Genomic DNA, 19,069 nt, shown 5'->3' with positions numbered 1-19,069 from the left:
TAAAATGCTATCACTTAGTATTACTAAATCTGTTCCACTTATATAAATAAGTATCAGAGCTAATTTAGTTTGAACTTGGATTCTTTTAATAGGCTCAAAATGAGTGCCATACAGGGTTTTTATTCACAGGCTTGAATGAGAATTGAAGAAATTCTGACAAGTTTAATACCCATCTGTGATTAAGTCTGGCAAAATACAGGTCATTGAAACAGACATTTTAATTGAGTTTTATAAAACTATACAAATCTTCCAAGTGATCATAAACCAGTTTCTCATTACAGGTACTAAGCAAAAGTCACACAATTACACTTTTAAGATTACAGTGTTTAATGTTTATCAAGATACATTTCTACAGGTAGCAGGATAACAGATGAGTTAATGGGCCTCAGACTACATCCAAGGGAATGTTTATTGGGCGATCCCAATTACACCACAAGCCAGACGACTTCCAGCGTTTCCTGTCTTTTTACTTTCTTCATTTCCACCTTTGCCCAAGTCATCTGCTTTTTCATGGACCTGTAAAAAATTTTTAGAAGATAACTTTGGGCTGTCAAGTAATCACTGCCTCCTCCCAACAATACCCAAAAGATGTTTAAGAACCTCATAATATTAGAAAAATAACATTAATCCTAGTAGATATACTAATACTTAGTAGTTTAAAAGTGAAAACTACTATTCAAAGCTTTTTCTTGATGTTGCAAAGACATTACCTTTAAACATTAGGTAAACATTAGGTTGCTATCTCTAAATGAAATACTAAAAACCCAAATAACTATGTTGTAGACCACCACACACTACCCTTAGTCCTCCATGATAAGTTACAGTAACTAGTTCAGCAGTCACTCTTACTTTGGCAATTTTTTTAATTGCTTTGGAAAAAAAGGAAAATGAAAGTAACGCTCAAAATTTCACACCAAATGAATGACAGGCCTATAAATAAGATATAATCCTAAAAAACCTTAATACTTTAGCAACAGTATTTTGAATTTTGTTCAACAAACCTTCGTAAACGAGTTTTCTGCTTTACAACTATGGCTGAAGAAAACCTTAAAAATAAAAGGGTTAACTGAATGGAAGTGACTAATGAATGTTAATGCCCTCAAAGGGAGGTAAAAGAGAGCCAGTCTACTTGGTGTTTTGCATGAACCAGATGCAGTTCCCCAGGATAACTTGGGGCAACAGCTTCCCACAAGTTAAACAAGTCATGATAACCTTGCAGTCCTGAATGAACATGAATACTGAAGTCCATCCCAGGTTTTAAACTTAACAAAATGTTCTGTTTAACAAGTGAGAAACCCAATCCTGGCAAGAAAATCTGGCCATTTTAAAACTAAAGACTGCTCTGTTTTCCAAACTCAGATCTAACATGGTCAAATGTAACCTGCTTTTTACTGCACCTTAGCAGAACAGTGTTCTTAACTGACCTAGATAAAATAATTTTCACCATAATTGTCCAATAAAATTGCTTTTCCTAATTTGAACTGCAAGTACAATTTATCTGGATCTTTAGAAACCATGACTAACAATCATAAAGTGAAAAGATACATGACTGTATGTTAGAAGTTTTATGTATATCCTTTTATGAAAACTCACCACCAATGTGCGGCCAATGATGGAATGGTCTCCTGAGAGTGAGATCACAGAATCTTCAAAAGACACATTGGCCACACCATCTTTGCCAGCAGTCACATTGCCCAGGTCTCCAACATGCCTAATAATGAAAAAGCATCAGATGGATTAGGGCTGACTCCACTAAACATCAAGGTAGTTCATGAGCTAAATTAAAACTCGACTGAGGAAACACAAATTTGCAAACAAGTAGCTAGGCATTCTAAACACAGCTCTTCAAGCAAGGCTTCAAGTCTACAAACTCATGCTCTGGGAAGAAAGATGGGAGTGCACCTCATTTCAGAAGTACCAAAGGGTAAACTCTCAGTTACTGAGTTCTGCCTGTTAATTATTGGCATAGCTAACAAAGCTATGTCCCAAGGCCTCTGATATAAAAATCTTGTCCTTAGATTTAGTACTTTCCTGAAAGGCTTTCAGAAAACATACACATACAAATGGAGTCTCGACTAGTTTTCAGTATCAATTTTTTTTAATCTACAGACGCTTCCTATGTTTCACGATGATTGATTCTGCTAGTGGTTGACATGACATTTGTACTCATGACATTTCCTGTATTAGTTCCCCTTTGGCACCTGTATTAGTTCAATATTCAATAAATGCTACAAAACCAAATCGTTTTAAGTGTCCCCATGTGTCAATTCCTTTAAGCCCAGGAAGAAAAAGCATTCCAGCATTTGGGAGCAGGGGTTTAGATGAGTCAGCAAGTTCAAAAACAAAGGTGGGGGAGAACACGGAATTATCTTAGCACATATTTACAAGTAGTATACCATATGAACTCCAGAAAGCTATCGCCATTATTACAAGAGTTAAGCATCTTGTTACCTCTCTTCATCCTTTGGCCCACCATGTTGTCTGGACAGAGGATTAAAGTGAGGACCTGCACTGGTACAGCCTATTTACAAGAAAAAGGAAAAAGAAAAGCTAAATTATGAATTAAAGTTCCCAAATACGTTCTAAAAAGAAACACTGCTACAACTTCCCATGGAGAGAGCGGTGACCTGCATCACAACTACTGGGATAAGCAACACCTTGGTACAGGCACGGTGAGAAGGGAACAGAAACAAGCCCATGGCCGGGCATGGTGGCTCACACCTGGAATCCCAGCATTTTGGGAAGCTGAGGTGGGTGGATCATCTGAGGTCAGGAGTTTGAGACCAGCCTGGCCAACATGGCAAAACCCTGTCTCTACTGAAAAAATACAAAAATTAGCTAGGCGTGGTGGTGTGCACTTGTAGTCCCAGCTACTTGATAGGCAGAGGCAGGAGAATCGCCTGAACCTAGGAGGCAGAGATTGCAGTAAGCTGAGATGGCACCACTGTACTCCAGCCTAGGCAACAGAGCAAGGCTCCGTCTCAAAAAAACAAAAAAAACAAGTCATAAAGTGAACACCCTTCTCTGGGCTTTGGCTTCTTCACTGTACAATAAGGGACCAGACTGATCTTCAACAGTTTTTCTATTATTAAAATCCCATGGTTAAGATCCAAATTTGTGAGAATGTAGTATACTTTAACTACAAAAAACTCATCTCCCCAGCAACATACTGCCAAGCAGTTCTACCTGTGCCCTTTACTTGGTGCAGGCAGAATATTCAACAGCATTTTATGTGCAAGGGCCAAGGCTGCTGCCTTACACAACTCCAGGGGGCGGCATTCCGACTGTACCCCGTGTAGAAGGTGCTCCTATGCGCCAGGGGAGGACATTCACAGAGCACAACCTCGACAGCACAGGAGGCCCTTTCGTAACACGGCTGTCTTCAGCAGTCCTCTCACCCCCAGGAGTCCCACACAGGGAGAAAGGCAGGCAAGTTACAGGAAGCAGCAGCGCAATCACCTCCCAAACCAGAGGCGGTGAGCCAAAAAGCAACTTGGGGAATTTCAGCAATTACAGAAACGGATCAAATCTGATCACTACAAATCACTATTTGAAACTAAATTAGCAAGATGAATAAAGTTAATTTAAGAAGAAACCTATAAACAAAAAATTCAGATTACTCAAATATGGCAAAAGACCACTAAATGCAATTTAACTCATAAACTTCTGTTAACTTGCTTCCAATCCCAAATTAAGAAAATAAAACTTGGCAGTTTCTCTGAACCTACTCCGGTTCAGGGGCTGCTTGATTTTTTAAAAATACTAAAAAAAAAAAAAATTTTTAAGCATATTCCAAAGTACCAATGATCCTCTGCATTCCATCTCCAGGTTGTATCATACTTTTGTCCCACTATGGAGCCTGTGTTTGCGGTGTGGAGCTACTCTTACGTGACATTATGCAAACGAATGCAGCCCCTTTGCTTGAGGCACCCACCCTCAATCCCCAGCTCAAACACTGGGATCATTACAAAAGTTAAGAACCCAAGTTATTTTCTATTGCCTTCTTTAAAAAGCACCTTCTTCTGGCTGGGCACGGTGGCTCAAGCCTGTAATCCCAGCACTTTGGGAGGCCGAGACGGGCGGATCACGAGGTCAGGAGATCGAGACCATCCTGGCTAATACGGTGAAACCCCGTCTCTACTAAAAAATACAAAAAACTAGCCGGGCGACGAGGCGGGCGCCTGTAGTCCCAGCTACTCGGGAGGCTGAGGCAGGAGAATGGCATAAACCCGGGAGGCAGAGCTTGCAGTGAGCTGAGATCCGGCCACTGCACTCCAGCCCGGGCGGCAGAGCAAGACTCCGTCTCAGAAAAAAAAAAAAAAAAAAAAAAAAACAACTTCTTCTGGCTGGGCACGGTGGCTCATGTCTGTAATCCCAACACTTGGGAGGCCGAGATGGGCAGGTCACGAGGTCAGGAGATCAAGACCATCTTGGCTAACACAGTGAAACCCCATCTCTACTAAAAATACAAAAAAATTAGCCAGGCGTGGTGGCAGGCGCCTGTAGTCCCAGCTACTCAGGAGTTTGAGGCAGGAGAATGGCGTGAACCTGGGAGGCAGAGCTTGCAGCGAGCCAAGATGGCACCACTGCACTCCAGCCTGGGCGACAGAGTAAGACTTGTCTCCAAAAAAAAAAAAAATCCTCTTCAACAATGATGCTGTTAAGACAAAAAACATCAACTCTTTCCCTTTCTTTTCCACACCTAGATGACAAAGACCAGTTTTGTGGCTAATCTTAAGGTTGATCTTCAAAGTTATTTTAACTCTACTTTTTTTTTTTTTTTTTTTTGGTTTCTAAAGATATACTACACCAAATCTTAAGACAAAGTGTTGGCCGGGCGCGGTGGCTCAAGCCTGTAATCCCAGCACTTTGGGAGGCCGAGGCGGGCGGATCACGAGGTCAGGAGATCGAGACCATCCTGGCTAACACAGTGAAACCCCGTCTCTACTAAAAATACAAAAAACTAGCCGGGCGAGGTGGCGGGTGCCTGTAGTCCCAGCTACTCAGGAGTTTGAGGCAGGAGAATGGCGTGAACCTGGGAGGCAGAGCTTGCAGCGAGCCAAGATGGCACCACTGCACTCCAGCCTGGGCGACAGAGTAAGACTTGTCTCCAAAAAAAAAAAAAATCCTCTTCAACAATGATGCTGTTAAGACAAAAAACATCAACTCTTTCCCTTTCTTTTCCACACCTAGATGACAAAGACCAGTTTTGTGGCTAATCTTAAGGTTGATCTTCAAAGTTATTTTAACTCTACTTTTTTTTTTTTTTTTTTTTTGGTTTCTAAAGATATACTACACCAAATCTTAAGACAAAGTGTTGGCCGGGCGCGGTGGCTCAAGCCTGTAATCCCAGCACTTTGGGAGGCCGAGGCGGGCGGATCACGAGGTCAGGAGATCGAGACCATCCTGGCTAACACAGTGAAACCCCGTCTCTACTAAAAATACAAAAAACTAGCCGGGCGAGGTGGCGGGTGCCTGTAGTCCCAGCTACTCCGGAGGCTGAGGCAGGAGAATGGTGTAAACCCGGGAGGCGGAGCTTGCAGTGAGCTGAGATCCGGCCACTGCACTCCAGCCTGGGAGACAGAGCCAGACTCCGTCTCAAAAAAAAAAAAAAGACAAAGGGCACTGGGCGTTAAGAAGCAGGTCCACCCCAGTCTTCACAATCTAGTGCAGTTACTTTTCTTCTTGTGTATACTCTGCTGGCATTATTACAAAAACCAAGATATGGTCCTAGTTTCTGCAATTTTAGCACAGTGTTTATACAAAAAAGTTGACCTCTTTTTTAAAAGAAAAGTTGAGGGTTTTGCCAGGCACAGTGGCTCACACCTGTAATCCCAGCACTTTGGGAGGTGGAGGAGGATAAACTACTTGAGCCCAGCAGTTCAAGACTAGCCTGGACAAGATGGAATCCCATAGCTAGAAAAAAATTAGCCAGGCGTGGTGGCGTATGCCTGTAGTCCCAGCTACAGGCCAAGGCATGAGGATCACTGGAGCCTGGGAGCTCGAGGCTAAGGTGAGCCGTGATCGCACAGCACCACTGCACTCCAGCCTGGGTGACAGAGCAAGACCCTGTCTCAAAAACAAGTTGAGGGGTTTTAACATTTAGGGGCTACTCTACTGTTTATCTAACTAGGTTGAACAACTATAGGTCACCAGCACAGCACAACACCCACCTTGTGTATTATCTCCAAACTGATGAACATGGAATCCATGCAGGCCTTCAGTCAATCCTGTAATGCTTCCCCACACCTTCACTGGTCCATTACTTTCCTTTAATCAAAGAAAAGTGCAAAGTTGGAGAGAGTTTGTGAACAAAGAAAATGGCTGATTTACCTTTACCCCTCACAGTAAAGTAAAAAGAAGCCAGACTTGGGAGTAGAAAAATCTGTGTCCAAATCCCAGGCCAACCACTTTCTGGCCAGTGAACCCCCAGCAAGCTGCTTAACTGCTCTAGGCCTGTGTCCTCAAAAGGGAGATGGTAATCTTGTTCCCACACTCAATGCACAAGCGCCCTGTGGCCAGGCTTCGTGATTAAATAACATAAAAAGCACCAAATAGAGTGGTAAGCAAAGTGACTACTTACACGTCAGAGTTAGATACTTCATAGGTTTGACTATTACAGTAAATATGGAATATAAGTACCTATTTAGTAAACACTTGAATAGGTCATATTTGTACATGTTGAATATACATGTACATGTAAATCTTTTTGGTTTGTTTTGAGACGGAGTCTCGCTCTGTCGCCCAGGCTGGAGGGCAGTGGTGCGATCTCGGCTCACTGCAAGCTCCACCTCCCAGGTTCACGCCATTCTCCTGCCTCAGCCTTTTTAACCCAAAAGGTGTATGTCTCATCATACACTCTTTAGCCCCTTGCTTCTTCTCCATATAGACACTCTTCCATATGGCATACACACTTTAAAAAAAAAGAAAAAGGCACCCTGGAAACGTCCAACAAGCTACCCTAGGACCCCTGCTCTCCACTCCCCACTCAGTGAGTGTTTTTAAGTTTCCATCATAGGTTTTTTTTTTTTTTGAGATGGAGTCTAGCTCTGTCACCCAGGCTGAAGAGCAGTGGCATGATCTCGGCTCACTGCAAGCTCCGCCTCCCAGGTTCATGCCATTCTCCTGCCTCAGCCTCCTGAGTAGCTGGGACTACAGGCGCCAACCACCACCACGCCCAGTTAATTTTTTGTATTTTTAGCAGAGACGGGGTTTCACTGTGTTAGCCAGGATGGTCTCGATCTCATTACCTCGTGATCCGCCCCTTCGGCCTCCCAAACTTCTGGGATTACAGGCGTGAGCCACCGCGTCCGGCTATCGTAGGTATTTTTAATTAGCAGTCAGAAAATATCCTATTCCACTGCCCTCAGAAGAGGACTGATTGTAGTCTAACCAGAGGTACTACTGTTTTCTGAAATCTTTTCAAGCACTGAAACCTAGATAACCTTTCCACTCTACCAAAAAGAAAGCAAGCAGTATCGCCATGCAAGTAATGGTGACAGGTAATGGTGCTCTGTGGCTACATACAGAAATCAAGGACGTTACGAGTAGATCTCAGGACTAAAATAAACACAGCATCCACACCACACCGTCATACATGTTAGTGTCTCTTGTTTTTAGCTTGGTTTTCAAATAGGAACAACAGTTAAGGGGCATTAACCCATAAGACGTGACTTTCCACTGGAAAGTACCACTGCTCAAACGAAGGATTCTGGCAATTGTGGCCTCTTAAAATTATTTTCTTTTTGAGAATAGATACTGTGACTCTTCTACAACCTCTAATTTTGGAAAAACTCAAATGTGAAAGTTGTCCCTCAAATATGCTATGTTATCAAGAGCATAGGGGCCAAAAAGAGCAGGTTCTTTCAAACCTCCATTTAACTGGTAATACATTGGGAACATGTAAGTAGCTGTGCTTAGGTACAACCCTACAGGGACCAGGCTGTGACCTCAAGTGAATAACATAGGCCTGGAAAGCTCCAGCAGTACTGTCCTGGGCTAATGAAGGCTCAGTATGAAGAGATCTCCAACAATACTTCAAGAGAAGCTAGGAAAACTGGATTAGGCGAAAAATTCTGATTTGTAAAAACTAGCAACGAGTCCAAGATTTTAAACACGGAATAGGCCACGCCAGGTAGTTTATAGCCAATTTATTATCTCTGCATATCTGGAAAGCTGGAATGCTCCACTATCCAAGGCTCTTTCTCAGGTACAACTGGCACCAACCAAAACGAAGTCAGGCGCTTAAAAGAAGGAACTATGCACGCTGCTCAGGGAAGGCGGAAAATGACAAAAACCTGGGTTCATGCGTGGATTCTCAAAGGCCAGGGAGAAGGAATTCCACAGAGGCGTCTTAAGACTAGTACTGGTGGCCGGGCGCGGTGGCTCACGCCTGTAATCCCAGCACTTTGGGAAGCCGAGGCGGGTGGATCACAAGGTCAAGAGATCGTGACCATTCTGGCCAACATGGTGAAACCCTGTCTCTACTAAAACACAAAAAATTAGCTGGGCGTTTACACGAGCCTGTAATCCCAGCTACCCAGGAGGCTCAGGCAGGAGAACTGCTTGAACCCAGGAAGCGGAGGCTGCAGGGAGCCAAGATCACGCCACTCCACTCCAGCCTGGGCAACAGAGCGAGACTCGGTCTCAAAAACAAAACACAACACTAGTACTAGTGAATTATGTGGGGAGAAGTAAAGAGGGACAAAACGAAGTCTGACAAATGAAACAGCAAAATGGAGTCAAATGCCAAAGAACCTTTTCCAGAAAATCTGGAGACGTATTAAAGAGAAAAGCTAAACTCGTATCTCCCTCATATACATTTCAGACACTTGCACAGACTAACTGTTCCTGTCCTCTTACCTTTCTGTAAACCCCTTTAAAGACTGAATCTCATTCATATAATAAATATTCTCTCATGACTTTTAAGCCGAGTACGAGACAATTTTCCACCAGTTGGTAACTTCACTAAGGCTCTGGGGACAACGTTATCACAAGCACCTTCCTTGCAACACGTTTTGCAATTTTACTGATAACAGTTATGAAAATATTTCTGTACATTTTACAAGAGTCGTTCAGAAGTTTGTCTCTGACCATCTTAGCAACCTGCCTACTGGCAGAGCAATTTTAAAGCCACTTCACAGAAAATTTGGCTTAGGAAATGCTCCGACAAGAGTTATTAAGTACCAACTCGGTGTAATGGAAACTTCAGGTCTTCTAATTTCCAAATCCCAAACCCCACCCACTGTCCTCAAACAACAGTCCTCAATCGTAGGTGCACAACAGAATCACCTTTGGGGCCGGGCGCGGTGGCTCAAGCCTGTAATCCCAGCACTTTGGGAGGCCGAGGCGGGCGGATCACGAGGTCAGGAGATCGAGACCATCCTGGCTAACATGGTGAAACCCCGTCTCTACTAAAAAAATACAAAAAACTAGCCGGGTGAGGTGGCGGGCGCCTGTAGTCCCAGCTACTCGGGAGGCTGAGGCAGGAGAATGGCGTAAACCCAGGAGACGGAGCTTGCAGTGAGCTGAGATGTGGCCACTGCACTCCAGCCTGGGCGACAGAGCGAGACTCCATCTCAAAAAAAAAAAAAAAAAAAAAGAATCACCTTTGGAAACTTATTAACAGCAATAATCACCTGCGCTAGGACAGCTTTTGATGTAATTGGTCTGAGGTTGGGCTCTGGTGTATTTTTAGTAAGATCTTCAAATAAGCTAACTGTGCACCCAAAGTTAAGAATTATTGCCCTCGAAAATCCCCAAAACGGTCAGTTAAACCTCTGGCTCTCGGGGCTTAGGAGGAGGAAAAGGACCTCTGTCCAAGGCTACTTTCTCTGCCTTTGCAGCCCAACCATACGACCTAGAACAGACGCCAGCAAACTCCTGCAAAGTGTCATACAGTCTCTGTTGCGTATTTTTGTTTACCAAAGGCTTTTAAAAATATAAAAACCATACTTAGCCTTAGAGCTGTACAAAAGCGGAGACTCCCTGACCCAGAGCGCTGAAGCCGGAACGCGGAGAGGGATGCTAAGACACCAGGCGGGCCCAGGCGCAGTCGCCATCCCCGGGCCGGGCCTGTCACTGCGCCACTCGGTGTCCGCGGGACCCTCAGGAACGAGAACACAGCCAAGCAAAGGAGGAGCACAGCTGCTCCAAGCACCACCACTGAGCCCGCGGCGGCGGCCCACGGACCCCGGAAGGCAGCACGCCCACGCCCGCCCCCGCGGCAATCCCTCCCCGCGCTCCCGCCACGCGCAGGCCCAGCCCCGCGGCGGCCTCGGTCCCACACCCCGCACCCGGGCCCGCCCGATGACTCAGCACTTAGCGGGCACCGACCGGGCGGCACGGGCCGAAGCCGGGCGCGGGACCAGGGCGGTCCCGAGGCCTGGCGGGCGACCCGCTCCTAGCACAGGTGCGCGGGGCGACGAGCGGGCGGGAGCGGCCACGCAAACAAGCCTCTGCCCCGGCCCTTGCCTTCTGCTCGAAATTGATGGTGCCCTGCACTGGGCTGTCGCCCTTCAACACGCACACGGCCTTCATCGCTACGACTTGCTAGGCCACGCCGGAGTCCTGCTTCCGAGTATTGCGAGACAGACCCCCAACGCTGCAGGAGACTACGCCGCAAAGCTGGACCACAGCGCCGCGACTACTTTATAGGCCGACCTCCGCGCCCCGCCCACTCTGGCCCCAAACCAGTCACAGCGCACGCGCTCAGCCCCCCCTCTCCAGACTCGGGACGCTAGTGGCAGGAAATGACTAGGGGCGGGCCAAAGGGCCGCGTGCGCCGCAGACTCCCCCCGCCCCGCAGCCGGGAAAGGTCCAGAATCCCGAAATGTGGAAAAAACACAGCCTTTTTTTCACGGGGGCGTGGTCCGACGGTTGCAGGACGCGGAATTGGCAAAATGATGTAAACAAGGTACGCCTTGAAAATCTGAAGTCATTTTGTCTAGAAATGTCGTTAGTTATGACTGACTTTCGCCACAGCGTCTCATTTGTTACTCAGAAATTAGGACGCCCCAAGATGGATGCTTTTGTAATTTTTTTTTTTTTGTCTTATTTTTTAATTTTCTGAAGATGTAGAAAGTCGCTACACCTCAATCCCCGGCCTCACCTTTTCTTCCCCTGCAATTGTTTTAGTCCTTAGCACAGAGTTTCTTATTTGGTTGGCAGAATTCGGTATTCTTTTTGTATTTTTCCTGTTTGGCAACGCTGCAACCCTACAGATAACCAAAACGGCAACTGGTTGGCTTCTAGGCATCTCCTGCGTTTTTGTCTGGCCCTAAGGCCACAACACTCAAGGAGGGTAGAATGGTGAAATAATTTATGATGTCTCCATACAACAGGAATGATAAATATGACTTAACCTTTCAAGGGAAATATTTCAAAAACATATGAGGAAATGAGAAAATAATACAAACTACTTTTGTCTGGGGCGAAGGGGTTGTTTATTTGATTTTTGAGACAGGGTGTTGCTCTGTCACCCAGGCTGGAGTGCAGTGGCATGATCATAGCTCACTGCAGCCTCGACCTCCTGGGTTCAAAAGTCATCTTCCTGCCTCAGCCTCCCAAGTACCTGGGACCACAGGCATGTGCCACCACACCTGGCTGATTTTTGTATTTTGGGTAGAGATGGGGTTTTACCTTGTTGCCCAGGCTGGTTTCAAACTCCTGAGCTCAAGCCAGCCATCTGCCCACTTCGGCCTCCCAAAGTGCTAGGATTACAGACATGAGCCACCAAGTCCAGCCTAGTATTTCATATTGAGCATGGCAAAATACTGAGACTTAATTCAAGTCCAGTGTGAAACAACAGTAGAAGCTATTCCAGCCTCGTTTGGAGTTCACTACTATTTATTTATTTACTTATTCATTATTTATGTTATTTAGACCCTCAGACTCTAATGCATCCTCTATCAGAGAAAACACAAGTCACATTTTTTTATCATCCTCTAGGAAATATACATATTTGCAGTTTTGCGTGTTGTATTTAGTAGTAGTTTCCAGATAATTCGTATATTCTAAACGGTTGCATAAACAGTGCAAATGCTGGCCAAACGGCCTTTGCCCAAGGCTGAAGTTTCTCTGGGTTCCAGGAAGTTCGGCAGATTTCAGTTCATTGTAAACTTGCCAAGGGAGCTGCCCACAGACACAAGAGAGCTGCCTTGGGACAGTGAATTACTTTTCTTTTGAGACGGTCTAGTGATGCCTGGGTGGTGCCTTCCTAGGACGGTCCTCACACCTGAGCAGGGGGTGCCAGGCCCTGGGCCCCATACTTTACAGGGCCCTATTCTGTCCCTCTTCTAGCATCATCTTCCATGGAGAAAAGAATGTGTTGAAGCCAAGAAGATGCTCCCATACTTTACAGGGCCTGTTCTATCCCTCTTCTGGCATCATCTCCCATGGAGAAAAGAATGTGTCAAAGCCAAGAAGATGCTCCCACCAAGAACATCATCTCTCCTAGAACAGGGGTAAGAAATTTAACTCTGTGATATTTAAGAGTATTTGTGTCTTCCTAATGCAGGGCATCGAATCTGGGCACTATGGACATTTTGGGCCAGACAATTCTTTGCTGTGGAGTCTGTCCTGTACACTATAGGATGTTTAGTAGAATCCCTAGCCCCTACTCACTAGATGCCAGTAATACCCTGTCCCTCCCTGCCGGGCTGGGATAACCAAAAATAATTTCAGACGATGCCAAATCACTCCCAGTTAAGAATCACTGTTTGTATGTATGTATGTATGTATGTATTTATTTATTTATTTATTTTGATATGGAGTCTCACTCTGTCACCCAGGCTGGAGTGCAGTGGTGTGATCTCGGCTCACTGCAGCCTCCGCCTCCTAGATTCAAGTGATTCTCCTGCCTCAGCCTCCCAAGTAGCTGGGACTAGTGTGCACACCATGCCTGGCTAAGTTTCTGTATTTTTAGTAGAGATGGGGTTTCACCATGTTGGCCAGGCTGGTCTCAAACTCCTGATCTCAAGTGATCTGCCTGCCTCGGCCTCCCAAAGTGCTGGGATTACAGGTATGAGCCACCATGCCCAGCCAAGAACCACTGTTTAGAACACCACTTGAGTACCAGGATCCTGGAATTTCCTGCCCAAAGAGCCCTGAGCCTGGGTATAGGATCCTGAACAGGCCACACAGGGACTGTCCCTTGTTGAGTACACTGCTAGCCTTAAACATAGGCCCCGCCCAGTGCCGCAAAGAGCAGGGGTGGGGAAAGGGGGAAGGGCCAGGGGCGGGCAGGCAGCCAGCTCTCCACTGCTACCCTCCAACACAGAACTGAAAGAAGTCCAAGAATTCCACATTTAAACCTGCCTTCGAGGTCTTTATGAAGGTGTATTTGTTAAGACAGGATGCTAGAGCCTGGATTGTTTGGAACCCTGGAACATAGATTGAATCTGGCACATGTAATTAGCCGGGCATGGTGGTACACCCCTGTAGTCCAAGCTACTTGGGAGGCTGAGGTAGGAGGATTACGTGAGCCCAGGATGTTGAGGCTGCAGTGAGCCGTGATCGCACCATTGCACTCCAGCCTGGGCAACAGAATGAAACCCTGTTTCAACAATAATCATCATCATCATCCTGGGGTATCTAACTTAAAAATAAATAAATAAATAAAATAAAATAAAATAGGGAAATCAGATGAGAGGGATCTTTGCACTTGAACCCCAGGGTTTAAAGAAGCAGAACAGGCAAGACCTTGTCAGAAAGAAAGAAAGGAAAAAAGAACAAGAGAGAGAGAGGGAGGGAGGGAGGGAGGGAAAGAAAGAAAAGAAAGAAAGAGAAAAAAAGACATAAAAGAGAAAGGAGGGAGGGGAAGGAGGGAAGAGAGGGAAGGAAGGGAAGGGAGGGAGGGAGGGAGGAAGGAAGGAATTAATTAGAGAAAGAGGAGCATGTGGCACATGTAGACAGTCCAGTTTTGTCAGGAAAGGTGAGGAGGAATAGATGCCTCAAATCAGATGGCACATGCAGATGACTAAACCGCTTGTAATGTGTAATCTCAGCCTCCCTAAGACTGAAAATTCATGTTTGGGGACCTCTGTGCATAAAAGGTGGGCAAAAAGGTAGACCAGAAATTTTTATTTGTATTTATTTATTTATTTATTGAGATGGAGTGTCACTCTGTTGCCCAGGCTGGAGTGCAGTGGTGCAGTGTTGACTCGCTGCAGCCTCACCCTGCCGGGCTTAGGCGATTCTCCAACCTCAGCCTCGCAAGTAGCTGGGACTACAGTTTCAATAATTCTCTCTAGACCTCAGCTGCAAATCAAAGGCACTGGGCCTAGATGCACTGTTTGTCAACCCTGGCTGCATGGTAGAATCACCTGGGCAGTTAAAAACAAAAACAAAAAACACTGTGCTTAGGCCCAATTTTATTAAAATTTAAATTGGTGTATCTTTATACTGTAAATACATATTTCATTGCTGTAAGTCATAAGAAACCCTCAATGGTTATCAATGAAAGTGGGTTGCTTATCTGTGCCCTTTTCATCACATGAGAAAAACCTTTATTTGGTTAAATAGCATAGCCAGATTTCTGTTAACATGCGGTCAAAAGCAATTTCTAACTGATAGAGATGAGAAGCCAGCAGAGGGGCGTCCACAGGGAGTCGAAATGGTCTCTGGACTAGCTGAGTGGGTGGACTGAGAGCGGATGGGGTGAGACTCAAGGCAGAGAGACCATTTGGGAGACAGGATAAGAGCCCACCTAAGGCCATCACTGGAAGAAAGCTGGGAGATCATGGAAATGCAACCACAAGTCCAGCCACCCATTAGAGGTGCATGGTGAGAGAGGGAAGGTAAGGGCAGCCCCCAGGTTTCTAGCCCCCTTGGTGCTGTTTACCAAGGAAAGCAGGTTCAAGGACAAAGGGCTTAATTCAGGACAGGGTGCATCTGAGGTGCCTGAGGAACCTAGAAGTACCAGGCTGGAATCGTCCTCTTGGATACGGGTCTAAGCCTCGGGATCATTCCTAAGCCTGGACGCCATCTCAGAATTAACACACATCCTATTCAGCGTTCTTGTTTGGTTTTTTCTGTTTTTATGGCACCGGGTCTCACTCTGTCACTCAGGCTGGTGTGTAGTCGCGTGATCTCGGCTCACTTTACCCTCGACTTCCTGGACTTAGGCAATCCCCTCACCTCAGCCTCCCCGGTAGCTGAGACTGCAGGTGAACACCAACACATCTGGCTAATTTTGTATGTTTTGGTAGAGACAGGGTCTCCCTATGTTGCCCAAGCTCATCTACAACTCCTGGGCTCAAGCAGTCCACCTGCCTCAGCCTCCCCAAGTGTCATGAGCCACTGCACCCGGCCTCAAAGTTGTTTTTTACAAATGTAATTATCGGCCGGGCACGGTGGCTCAAGCCTGTAATCCCAGCACTTTGGGAGCCCGAGACGGGCGGATCACGAGGTCAGGAGATCGAGACCATCCTGGCTAATACGGTGAAACCCCGTCTCTACTAAAAATACAAAAACTAGCCGGGCGAGGTGGTGGGTGCCTGTAGTCCCAGCTACTTGGGAGGCTGAGGCAGGAGAATGGCGTGAACCCGGGAGGCGGAGCTTGCAGTGAGCTGAGATCCGGCCACTGCACTCCAGCCCAGGCGACAGAGCGAGACTCTGCCTCAAAAAAAAAAAAAAAAAATGTAATTATCTATTCCCTTTAAGGGACATAATTTTCTTCATGATCCTCTACCCTACTAGATGGGTAGGAGTTGGGTGAGACTTAAACTCGACAATGCCTCAAGTTTGTGTGGTTTAAACCAGGGGTCCCCATCCACTGGGCCACGGACCAGTACTACACTGGCTCTATTTGAAGAAGAAGAATTTTCTTGGGCCGCACATAAAATACATTAACGCTAACGGTAGCTGATGAATTTTAAAAAAAAATCACAAAGACAATCTCATCATGTTTTAAGAAAGTTTATGAATTTGTGTTGGGCTGCATCCAAAGCCGTCCTGGGCCACAGGCAGTCCATAGGCTGCAGGTTGGACAAGCTTGGTTTCTAGGCCTCAAGTGTGGTGGGACTGCTGTTTTAAAAGTTTCATCAGTGAAGATTTTACATACTGCATGAAGACTGATATTTAAGTTGAGATAAAGGACATAAGAGGATATATTTTGTTTGAGATCATTACATTTGTGAACAGTTAATTGAGTTGCATGTTTTTCACGTAAGTATTATTTAGTCATATCTTTATCATCACAGGATGATTCTGCTTCACAACTTCTTTCTGTTTATAAGGAAAGGGGCTGGGCGTGGTGGCTCAACCCTATAATCCCAGCACTTTTGGAGGCCAGGACAGGCATATCACTTGAGCCCAGGAGTTTGAGACCAGCCTGGGCAACACAGTGAAACCCCGTCTCTACAAAAAATACAAAAACTAGCTGGGAATGGTAGCACACACTTATAGTCCCAGCTGCTCAGGAGACTGAGGTGGCAGAATTGCTTGAACTCAGGTGGCAGAGGTTGCAGTGAGCTGCACTCCAGCCTGGGCGACAGAGTAAGATCCTCCCTCAAAAAAAAAAAAAAAAAAGGCACTGGTTTATTGTTATTGTTCTTTTAAAAAAAATTGCTGCTCCCCAACCTGGGAGGTTTGATTTGGTTTGGTTTTTTGTTTGTTTGTTTGTTTTTAACAGTTTTATTAAGATACAATTTATATACCATACACCATACAATTCACCCTTAGTAAGCACTTTAATGATTTTTAAAGTAAATGTATATAGTTGGCAGCTGCTAGCACAATGCAGTTTTCAAACATTTCCATCAGCCCGACTTACCTCATGCTAGTTTTTGCTTAATCCCTTCCCCCACCGCAAGCTGCAAACAACCACTGACCTACTTTCTGTCAATAAATTTGCCCTTTCTGGACACTTCATATAAATGGTATAATACAATGTGTAGTCTTTTGCATCTGGTCTATTGTCCTTAGTATGATGTTTTAGAGCTCAGTTCATGTTACAGCACCTATCTGTAGTTTGTGCCTCTCTATATCTGAATACTGTTCCGTTACGTGGATAGACTGTATCTCAGATCGTTTTTCCGCTTACAGGCTGTGGGACATTTGGATGTGTTATGGGTTGAACTGTGCCCCATCCCCAAATACATATGTTGAAGTTTTAACCCCCAATAACTCGGAAGGTGACCATGTTTGGAAATGGGGTTTTACAGATGTAATTAGTTAAGATAAGGTCATACTGGAGTAGGATGAACCCCTAAGTCCAGTATGACTGGTGTCCTTATAAAAGGGGAAATTTGGACATAAGCACACAGGTATTGTCAGCCTACCCCAAAAAGCTAGGGGAGAGGCATGGAGCAGATTCTTCACAGCCTCAGAAGGAACCAGCCTTGCTGACACCTTCATCTCTCCTAGCCTCTGGAACTATGAGACAATGTCTGTTATACAAGCCACTCAGTTTGTGGTAGTTGTTTTTCCGGTTTGTTCGTTTTTCTGAGACAGAGTCTCGCTCTGTCACCCAGGCTGGAGTGCAATGGCACGATCTCAGCTCACTGCAACCTCCACCCCGCCGAGTTCAAGCAGTTCTCCTGCCTTAGCCTCCCAAGTAGCTGGGATTACAGGTACCTGCCACCACACCCAGCTCATTTTTTGTGTTTTCAGTAGGACAGTGTTTTGCCATGTTGGCCAGGCTGGTCTCAAACTCCTGACCTCAGGTGATCCACCCTCCTCGGCCTCCCAAAGTGCTGGGATTACAGGCATGAGCCACCGCATCCAGCCGTGTTCATGGTGGTTTGTTACAGCAGCCTTAGATAATGCATACAGGAGTATTTCCAGTTCTTGAATATTATGAATAATGCTGCTATAAACACTGACATTCATGCCTGTGAACACATATGGTTTTATTTCATTTTGGTTTATTTTTTAACTTTTGTTTAACTTTGTTTTAAAAAACTGCCAATTGGCTTTTCCAAATGTCTACATCATTTTACATTTCCATCAGCAATGTTTGGTGGTTCCACTTTCTCCCCATCCTCACCAACACTTGGTATTGCTTTTCTCTTTTGATTACAGCCATTCTAATAAATGTACAGTAGTATTTCATTGTAATTTTAATTTGCGTTTTTCTAATGACTAATGATGTTGAGCACCTTATAATGCTTATTAGCAACTTGTATATCTTCTTTAATGAAATGTCCACTTAAGTCTTTTTTCATCTTTATGGTCTTATAATACTGTCTGGGACCCCCAGGGCAGTGTTGAATAGAAGTAGCAAGAACTGACATTTTGCATTGTTCCTGACATTTCAGGGAAATGTTCAGTCTTTTACTGTTAAGTATGATGTTGTGGGTATTTCATAGATGCACTTTATCCAGGTTGAGGAAGTTCCCATCTATTCCTAGTTTGTTCAGAGTTTTTAACGTGAAAGAGTGTTAGATTTTGTTAGAAGGTATTTCTGCATCTATTATTGAGAGGATCATGTAGTTTTTGTCCTTTGTTCTGTCAATATAATATATTACACTGGTCAAGTTTCAGACGTTAAACCAACCTTGAATTTCTACAATAAATCCCACTTGTTCAGAGTATATAATCCTTTATATATGTTGCAGAATTCGGTGTGTTAATATTTTGTTAAGGGATGTTGTTCTGTGATTTTATTTTCTGGTAATAAAAATGTCTTTATTAACTATTCTCATTGAATGAATTGGGACTCATTGCACATATATCAATTAGGTCACATAGGTTAATCATGTTTTCTAAGTCTTTTATATCCTTGCTGATTTATTGTCTAATTTTTCCATCAATTAATGAGAATAGAATATTGATATCTTCAACTATTGTTGTTGAACTGTCCATATCTCCTTATATCTCTTTTAATTCTGCCAGTTTTGTTTCATGTTTTTGAGGCTTTGTTATTAGATATGTACATATTTATGACTTGTACATTCCTGACATATTGACTCTTTTATCGTTACTAAATGTTCCTCATTGTCTCTAGTAATATTTCTTGACTTAAAGTTTATGTTAGCTGATAGCCACACAACTAATGACTGCAACTCTCTTTTGGTTACTATATATATGTTTTTTTGAGACAGGGTCTCACTCTGTCTCTGTCACC

General features: G+C 44.7%; 1 protein-coding gene and 1 non-coding gene across 2 annotated transcripts; both read right to left on the bottom strand.

The window, feature by feature from the left end:
• Nucleotides 1–68: 68 nt before the first annotated feature.
• Nucleotides 69–10,712, bottom strand: SOD1 (superoxide dismutase 1). The gene is made up of 5 exons (XM_033232300.1): nucleotides 10,474–10,712; nucleotides 6,174–6,270; nucleotides 2,452–2,521; nucleotides 1,594–1,711; nucleotides 69–516 (listed from the first exon to the last, which is right to left on the bottom strand). Exons 1-5 carry the CDS (start codon nucleotides 10,537–10,539, stop codon nucleotides 409–411), a joined length of 459 nt encoding a protein of 152 aa, XP_033088191.1. The 5' UTR covers nucleotides 10,540–10,712; the 3' UTR covers nucleotides 69–408.
• LOC117096794 lies at nucleotides 5,594–5,771 on the bottom strand. Its single transcript, XR_004442640.1, has one exon. It is a non-coding gene; the product is annotated as a small nucleolar RNA SNORA81 (small nucleolar RNA).
• Nucleotides 10,713–19,069: the final 8,357 nt, after the last annotated feature.

The sequence above is a fragment of the Trachypithecus francoisi genome, unplaced genomic scaffold (genome assembly GCF_009764315.1).
Source record: "Trachypithecus francoisi isolate TF-2019V2 unplaced genomic scaffold, Tfra_2.0 Lachesis_group14, whole genome shotgun sequence".
Classification (NCBI taxonomy): Eukaryota; Metazoa; Chordata; class Mammalia; order Primates; family Cercopithecidae; genus Trachypithecus; species Trachypithecus francoisi.
The sequence above is the reverse complement of the archived record's forward strand: the minus strand, read 5'-3'. Positions and strand labels throughout refer to the sequence as shown.

Bases quoted from the DNA above. Each gene is read 5' to 3' on its own strand.
- SOD1 (XM_033232300.1), bottom strand. From the start codon at position 10,539: ATGAAGGCCGTGTGCGTGTTGAAGGGCGACAGCCCAGTGCAGGGCACC. The intron at 6,271-10,473 runs GCAAGGGCCGGG...CTTTGATTAAAG, and splicing joins CCATCAATTTCGAGCAGAAG to GAAAGTAATGGACCAGTGAA. The intron at 517-1,593 runs GTGAGTTTTCAT...AATTTTTTACAG, and splicing joins TCATTGGCCGCACATTGGTG to GTCCATGAAAAAGCAGATGA.